General features: G+C 47.8%; 1 protein-coding gene across 1 annotated transcript; it reads left to right on the forward strand.

Annotated features, from left to right (window-relative positions):
- The first annotated feature begins 601 nt into the window (after nt 1–601).
- Nucleotides 602–6264, forward strand: FZD4 (frizzled class receptor 4). The gene is made up of 2 exons (XM_031612430.2): nt 602–890; nt 1612–6264. The coding sequence occupies exons 1-2, from the start codon at nt 642–644 to the stop codon at nt 2938–2940; spliced, it is 1578 nt and encodes a 525-aa protein (XP_031468290.1). The 5' UTR covers nt 602–641; the 3' UTR covers nt 2941–6264.
- Nucleotides 6265–8974: the final 2710 nt, after the last annotated feature.

Genomic DNA, 8974 nt, shown 5'->3' on the forward strand with positions numbered 1-8974 from the left:
GTGCTCCAAGCTGTGGATGCCCTATCTCTGGTGGTGCTCAAGGCCAGGTTGGATGGACCCTGGGCAGCCTGAGCTGGTGGGTGGTAACCAGCCCATGGCAGGGAGGGTTGGAACTGGATGGGCTTTAAGGTCCCTTCCAACTCTGTGACTCTATGAAGTGGACACGTGAAAGAGGGAAGCTCGGATACTGCCCTGGCTCTGCCCACAGCTTGAGGAAGGCTCGGCCTTACCCTGCCCCTGGGCAGCCATGCCCTCGGGGAGCCCTTTCGGCCGGCAGTGCTACGAGGGAGCGTGCCTTACGCCTCGGCCTGGCGGGGACGCACGGTGGGGACAGCAGGCACACCGCCCCGGTGCACGGGAGGCAGCGAACGAGCGCCTGGTGTTGACAGCGGGCGCTGCCGGCAGCGGGGCGCAGCGGGACGCTTCCCCGGCACCGCGGGACGCGTCTTCGGGGCGGGGAGGAGGAGGCGGCGGCTCGGGGAAGCAACGTCCCTCCCCTGGGCAGTTTCTTGGCGCGGCGGTTTAAGAGCGGGGCCGCCCCCGGCCCCTCCCCGTTGGAGCCGGCCCGTGCGGCACGGCGCGGCCGGGGCCGAAGCCCGCAGCCCGCAGCCCGGGGTCGGGGCAGGTGGGGCCGGGGGGCGATGGAGCGGCGCGGCGACGGGGGCCGAATGCTGGCCCTGCTGCTGGCCGGGCTGCTCGGCGGGGCGCGGGGCTTCGGCGACGAGGAGGAGAGGCGCTGCGACGCCATCCGCATCGCCATGTGCCAGAACCTGGGCTACAATGTCACCAAGATGCCCAACCTGGTGGGCCACGAGCTGCAGGCGGACGCCGAGCTGCAGCTCACCACTTTCACCCCGCTCATCCAGTACGGCTGCTCCAGCCAGCTCCAGGTGAGTGTCGGCCGGGGGGGTCCGGCAGCGGGAGCTGAGCGCGGCGGTGACACCGGCCGGGGCGCGGGGATGGCGAGGAGCTGCGTGCGAGCGCTCGGAAGAGCGGAGAAAGCGGTGATGTTGTATTGCTGCAAAAAACAGAAAGTAGTCGACTTTACAGTGAGAGAGGAGCACGCCGTGTTCGGGGGACCGCGAACCGAAGCGGTCGCTAAATGCCTTTTCTTCTGTTTGCTTGCTCCAGGCGGTGCCTCCAACAAATCTATTTGTTTTAAACCTCTTCAGTTTGCTTAGGGTTTGCTTTCTGGATTATTATTTTTTTCTTTTTTTTTTTTTTTGGGGGGGGGGGGGTCTGTTTTTTGGAGTTTTTTTGTTTTGTTTTTCTGTTTTGTTTTGTTGCTTTCCTAAATTGCAAACCCTGGAGGTTCGCATCGGGCTGAGTCCAGCTCACTGTATTGAAACTGATGGGCTCAGTTTGCGTGGAGCTCATCCAGGGAGCAAAACGTTTGGGCTCTGCATGCGGAGTACATTTGAACAGAAAGAAAGCAGCATTTCTAGGAGTTTTCTTCCTCTGCTTTTATTGTTCTTGGTTTGTTTTGCGCTGCTTCCTGTTGTTTAAGGCAAAGGACCAAAAATTACTGCTAAAAAGGCAAAAACTTGTTATATTTTGACCCGCTGGAGTCTCTCCTAACACGGTCGTGATTTTTGTTTCTCTTTCTTGCAGTTCTTCCTTTGTTCGGTCTATGTCCCGATGTGCACAGAGAAGATTAACATCCCCATAGGTCCCTGTGGTGGCATGTGCCTCTCTGTCAAAAGAAGATGTGAACCTGTTTTAAAAGAGTTTGGATTTGCCTGGCCGGACAGCTTGAACTGCAGCAAATTCCCTCCCCAGAATGATCACAACCACATGTGCATGGAGGGCCCGGGAGATGAAGAGGTTCCCCTTCATAGCAAGACATCCTTGCAGCCTGGAGAGGAGTGTCACAGCATGGGATCTAATTCAGATCAGTACATCTGGGTCAAGAGAAACCTGGACTGTGTCCTGAAGTGCGGCTATGACGCTGGGCTCTACAGCAGGTCAGCGAAGGAGTTCACAGATATCTGGATGGCCGTGTGGGCCAGTCTGTGCTTCATATCAACTGCGTTCACAGTCCTGACCTTCCTGATTGATTCATCCAGATTTTCCTACCCAGAGCGCCCAATCATATTTTTGAGCATGTGCTACAATATTTATAGCATTGCTTATATTGTGAGGCTAACTGTGGGCCGGGAAAGGATATCCTGTGATTTTGAAGAGGCAGCAGAACCTGTTCTTATCCAAGAAGGTCTTAAGAACACAGGATGTGCTATAATTTTCTTGCTGATGTACTTTTTCGGGATGGCTAGCTCCATCTGGTGGGTTATTCTGACACTGACGTGGTTTCTGGCTGCAGGACTCAAGTGGGGCCACGAAGCTATAGAAATGCACAGCTCTTATTTCCACATCGCAGCCTGGGCTATCCCTGCGGTGAAGACCATCGTCATTTTGATTATGAGGCTGGTAGATGCTGATGAGCTCACTGGTCTGTGCTACGTTGGGAACCAGAACCTGGATGCGCTGACGGGCTTCGTGGTTGCTCCGCTTTTTACCTACCTGGTTATTGGAACTTTATTCATTGCAGCGGGATTAGTGGCCTTATTTAAAATCAGATCTAATCTGCAGAAAGACGGGACTAAAACTGACAAACTGGAGAGGCTGATGGTTAAAATTGGTGTCTTCTCAGTGCTATACACCGTCCCGGCAACGTGTGTGATTGCCTGTTACTTCTACGAAATCTCCAACTGGGCTGTTTTCCGCTATTCGGCTGACGATTCCAACATGGCAGTGGAGATGCTCAAAATCTTCATGTCCCTCCTGGTGGGCATCACTTCAGGTATGTGGATCTGGTCAGCCAAAACTCTGCACACGTGGCAGAAGTGCTCGAACAGACTGGTGAACTCAGGGAAAGTGAAACGGGAGAAGAGAGCGGACGGTTGGGTGAAACCTGGGAAAGGGAACGAGACTGTGGTGTGAGAAAAGGACAGCATCCAGATGGTCTGACTGCTCTCACCTGAAGGACTGTTCGTGTGTAAGAACTGCAGTGTAAGTTTTGGGAGCTGAGTGAGGAGATGGTTACAAAACTTGTCTCTTGGGGAAGGAAAAAAAAAAATGCCTTAAAGAATAAACAAACAAACAAGTAATGCTGGAAATATGAAAGCCATAAACTGTGCTGCCCGAAATAGGAAAGCCCAGGGAGGCTTTAAAAGCTGTGAAATATCCAAACACGTTATCTTCCTTTTTTTTTTTAAAAGCAGGATGCAAAATACCAAAGTCTTCAGAAGCAATGGGATAGTAGGCCGCAGCTGTGGGATACTGCTTTATTTTCATCATCTTGCAGCTGCAGGAGGAAAGGCAGTGCAGGTCCAAATTCTGGGCTGAGACAAGGTGCAGTTACCAGAAGATGGAGCATCCAGGACCTCAGATAGATGTCTTCTTTCTGAGCATTGTGAAGCAAGTGCTCTCTGAGGGCTGTCTCTGCGCCCTGGGGAATTCCGTCGTCCTCTTAGGCCAAGGCTCAGGTCCTCCAACAGAGAATCACGTGAACTTCCCAAGTCTGGGAATTACCCAAAAGCAGGATTTAGTGAGGTATTAGTGAGAATGACTCTTAAGTCATCTGCTGGTCTAGTAATAATTTTGGCTTGTTCTTTTCACTGCCTGTAACCTGGTCTGATCTGAGTGCTGAGACCCTGCTTTGAGCAGGAATTTGGACCTCCTGAGGTCCCTCCCAACCCGAACCATTCTGTGATTCTGTCAGTGCTTTATATTTTTAAAAAAGCTTTGCTCGAGGTCGTGGTCAGAAGTAGAGGAACTGTGGGAATATGGAAACTGTGCGTCCTGCTAAACATCAGCTGTCGTTGTCCGCCTGCCTCTGTTCCTATTCCTTCAGGTGCTACCGCTATTTCCAGCTGACTGCTTCGTTTTGCTGAGCTTAATAGCTTTAAATAAAGTCTTATGTTATCGTGCTCCTTCCTACAGGAAAGAGAAAAACGAGTTGAGGGTCTCTTTAGAACAATGTCAGTTTTTCTCCGAGTAAACTTATCTGTCTCTCTGGAGACCCATTGCATGAAGCAATTAAGTCTTAATATATTTCGTTCAGCGTGATGGTATCTCTGCAGACGCCAGTCTGGGGGAAGCGAAACGTTGAGTTCCTTGGCAACCTCATGTTCACACAGATCAGTTGTATAATTATGTGTGTCAGTTACAATTAAAAGAACATTCTCAGTCCATGACATCGCAATACAGCTGATTGCCTCAGAACGACGCTCCAGTTGCTCACTGACAGCTATGGAATGGTTTTATTTTATTTTATTTTGTATAGATGCATACAGAATGTGTGCAGGCATTCAGTCCTCAGGAATGACAGAGACGTTTTCAGTTCTTGGAAAGGGATCCAAGAGAAGAGATCCAACTTCTTTACAAATAATGTTGTTTCACAGCAACTGCCAAGTTTTCCTATCCTTTTAATTGAGGAGGCATTGGCTTGTGCTCACAGGGAGCTTGAACCTTGTGTCTGGGACTTGTTTGGCTGTTAAGAAAGGTGATGCAAGCAGCAGTAACCCATAAATATTTAAGAGAATGCTGTTTTAATACTCTGTCCCTCTGAAGGACCTTCAGCCCTGAGCACTCCAAATTTTTGCTTTGTTTATGTGGATCCTGCTTAGCTGCTGGGCATCCCCCAGTGCCCTGATTGCTGTGACCTTCAAGGGCAGCTGAGAGCATGCATTTGCCCTCACTTTTACTACAGGTGCCCATGTGCTGCTCCCCAAACCACAGTTCATTCCTGCTCTGTCCCAGCAGTGTGTACTGTTTCAATGGCAATGTTGAAACATGTGCTAGAGCATATTAAAAAAAAAAAAAAAAAGACTGAAAAAACAAACCAACCCTAATTGCAGTCTTTGTGGTTGGGCTCCCTCTCCAGCAGAACTAGTGACAACTTGACACATTCTGCTCAACGTGCAGCCATTGTCTCAGCCAGCACTGCGTACCATCTGGGCCTTTTGATCCTCTCTCTAAATTCTCTCACCATTAGTGTTGTGTTTGGATCTGCTTATTCCTCTGTGGGCAAGGAGTTCTGCAAGTCGGAAATCTTTAGATGGCTCAGCCTCTCCACCACGTGCTCCATCTCCCATCGCAGCAAGGGATGTGTGATCAGCAGCTGTATTTTAACTTGCAAAGGGTGAGGACACAGTATGAGCCTTGTCTTGTAGCATCAGGCTGTGCCAAGGTGTCACATTCACTCAAGCGTCCTTCAATCTGAAGCGGTTTGGATAATTTCCTGGCTGACATGACTCCTGTTTGACCCGACTGATCCAATAAACAGCATTTTTAACTGTGTTATGTACACAGAAGTGGATGTTAAGTAGTACTCCTGTTATCAAATCCCTGCTTGTGACCCTGTGGATTGTGACAGATGGATATCCTGACTGGTCGGAGGCATTGGAAATGAGTGAAATGAGGACAGCACTGTGTAGCCTCATGAGGGAGCTGGGGACCACTACAGCATGAGGTACTCAAATGCTATGGGCAGGAAGTGGGGAGCAGCTGCTGTCCCTGAAGGAACGTGTTCTCAGTGTCACTGTGACAGCCCCAAAGCAACATCAGCTGTAGCAGCAACAAAACTAAATCCCACAAATCATAGAATCATAGAATTGGTTGAGTTGGAAGGGATCCTTAAAGCTCAACCAAGCTCAACTCCCTGCAATGAACAGGACACCTACAAGTGGATCAATTAGAGCCCCATCCAGCCTGACCTTGAATTCTTTGAGGGATGGGGCATCCCCCACCTCTCTGGGCATCCACGTGCATTCACCTTGCCTTGTTCTGGGGATGCTGAGTGGGAAGTCACAACAGACAACCCTAAACCCAGAAGTTACAAAACTATCTGCAACTCATACGTTCTCTCATTTCAACATTGTTAAAGAGTTTAAAGCCAAAAAATGTATGACTAATCCTGTCCCGGACATTCAGTTGCTGCAGTTACACAAGCAGAAACTTTACAGCCCTTACCTTCCTGGCACTGTGCAGTGTCCTCCAGCCCAACTCCACTGACCACAGGTCTCAGGAGCATCTACTGGAGAGGTACAAGCTCCTTTGTCGAGCAGACAAGTCAGCTCCTTTATCTGAATTTCTAAGGAAATAGACACTGATTATTTTGGGTGTACAGAAAATGTATCTGCTTTGATGTATGTACTGTAAATTTCTAATTTATCACTGTAAAAAATAAAACAAACTTTGCTATTTAATTTTTATATCAAAATAAAACTTTAACCTCTGTGGATAACTGGTGTTCTCAGTGACTTTGTTTCCTAATTTGCCACACCACTGTTGCAAACTCTTTGCTCCTGAAGGAAGAAATGTTCACATTGCAATGAACGCGTGGCGCAAACAGGTTAAAGCAGCACAGTTTGCATCTCATGTGGATTGGGAGAGTGCCGTTGCCAACTGGAAGTAGCTGGGAACAAAACATCATTGGGCAAGAGCAAAGTATGTACATGCTTCAGTGCTTGCAAAGGGGGTGGAAAGAGAAAGCCTTCCCAAGGCAGCGTGTGGGACCCAGCACTGCCTGGGGAGGCTGTGCTATGCTGTGTGCTTGGGCTTGTCCCAGTGTGTCACCAGCACCAAATGGGAGTGAAAACATGGAAACACAGCTGCTGCTTTAGCAGTGCTTTGGGTGAAAGCAGGGCTCTGCGTAAGGCTTGTTTTCCTCCATGTGTTAGAGTGTGTGCACCCAGAGATGTGCAGAGAATTTGGGTCCTGGTGCGTGGTGGGGAAAAGCAGCATGACAACAAATTCAACCTACTGTCTACACTTTTTTTTTTTTTTTTTGCAATTTTTTTTAAAAGCTTATTTTCTTGTTTTTTTTTTTAATGCTCCACTTACTTTTTATTTATTCCTGTTCACCAGTTAGGTGAGAGTTCCTTCTTTTTGTGGAAATCCTTCACCGGTTTCTTTTGACACTGATAGCACAGTTTGTCATATTAATCATCATCTTAACCCACTTAATCATCTACATCACAAAATGTTCTGTATGCAGGATTGCTTAATTAGCATAGTGTTATTCTAATAAGGAACTAAATCAGACTACAGTGGATAATAGCGAGGATGTGCTATAAAGACAGTAGGAATTATCACCTGTGTATCTACAGCTAATCAAGTTTTGAAGAGCAGCACCTAAAACTGATAATTAGAGTGATTTCCTCATGCCTTTGGCAGCTCATCATGGTAATGTTCTTAGCTGGGGATTAATGAGATCTCTGATTTGAAACTTATAATTAGAAGTCTTTAATATAGCTACAGTTAAACATAACAAACATTGAAGAGCTTCTGGGAAGGGGGGATCTGCCTCATATTGGATTTGTTGGCATGAATGGAGAATCATAGAGTCGTAAAGGTTGGGCAGATCAATAAAATCATCTAGTCCAACCACCAGCCCACTAAACTGCATCCCTCAGTGCCGCATCTCCATGGCTCTTGAACACCTCCAGGGATGGTGATTCCATTCCCTCCCTGGGCAGCCTGTGCCAGTGCCTCACCATTCTGAGAGGAATTTTTTCCTAATATCCATCCTGAATCTCCCCTGGCACAACTGAAGGCCGTCACTTCTTGTCCTATCAAAAACCTCAGAAGTAATGTTTGAGGGGTTGTGGTTGTTCTGCTATTTGTTTTTGGAGGTTCTGTATGTTTGTTTGACTTTGTCTTGTTTTGTAAAAGCTCTCTTTAAAGAATAAGTGTGGAGAAATTCAGAGTGAAGGAGAGCAGAATTCTGCAGCCAGAACTTAAGAGTTGCAGTGATGTGAAAATGTGCTGTCATGAGATGCTGCCTTCATTGCGGAGGTCTTCAACATACCCTCCTTCCTCAGCCACCCATTCTGAGAATCTGAATCACTTGGGTTGGAAAGGACCTTCAGGAGCATATACTTCTGTAACTGCACTACATTTCATCTCCCAGTTTTGTCTGTCCAGCTACATGTGGCACTGAGCTGCAGGAGAGAGCAGCAAAGAAGTTCTGGGTTAAAAATAGCCTCCAGACTTATCATTTTATGTTGCAAGTTATCCTTAACTTGGATTGTGTCTGAGATCTGGTTCGTGTAACCCCTCAAAGAGCTGTGTAGCCACAAATGAGACAAGATGAACTGTCTGGATTATGTTGCCCAGGCTCCTGAAGGCAGAGCATTGCAGAGCTGCTCCTTGAACCCTCCTCTTCCTCCCTGCAAGGTCGGAGCTGCAAAGCCTCCAGTGAGGCTGCTGGGAACCCAAGTCTGTTGCTTTTATTGGAATGATCAAGTCTAGATTTGAACTGCTCACCCACGGGTGAGAACCCTGTGGCACAACCCCATAGCAGCTCTCCCTCTGATGCTCAATAGCACATTTTTTGGCACACTTGGGCTAATTGGGCTCATCGTACTCCCCAGCAGTATCCTGGCGAACTCCAGCTGTTGCAGCAGCCTTGTGTTGCTGACAGCCAGATGTTTTGTTTTCCACTCTGGGAACGGCCCACCATGCAGCACAGAAGTGGCTCAGAGGGCAGCGGCAGCAAATGAGGGCTCACACGATAAGGGATCACTGAGAAACAGCTGTTCTTCAGATTACGTGGGATTTTTTTTGGACACTGGGGACCTTCCGTGTGTCAGACGTTGGGTACAGCACCAGAGGAAACAGGTTAAATCACAAATATTTTTGTGCTGCAAAGCTCACTGTCATTTGTAATGTTTTATTTTGGTCCTTGCTGCATCTGCTTGCCAAAAGCAAACGAGCAGACTAATGAGATATGCTTCAGAGGGAGATTCAGCATTAATTTTGTCATTTTTTTTTAAATCAATCCTTTAAAATATTTAAAGAAATTTACCCATGGCTCTTTATGTTTGCATCGGTGCTTAGCTGGCTTCCTGACTGCTTCTCTCATTTCCTGAGCTTGCTCTGAGGAAAAGGAATACGTCCTTCCTGGAAAAAAAAATAATAATAATAATGCAGTCTTCTAATGTATTAAGGCTTTAAAAACTGATACATA

This window comes from Phasianus colchicus, chromosome 1 (assembly GCF_987193195.1).
Source record: "Phasianus colchicus chromosome 1, bPhaCol1.hap1.1, whole genome shotgun sequence".
Classification (NCBI taxonomy): Eukaryota; Metazoa; Chordata; class Aves; order Galliformes; family Phasianidae; genus Phasianus; species Phasianus colchicus.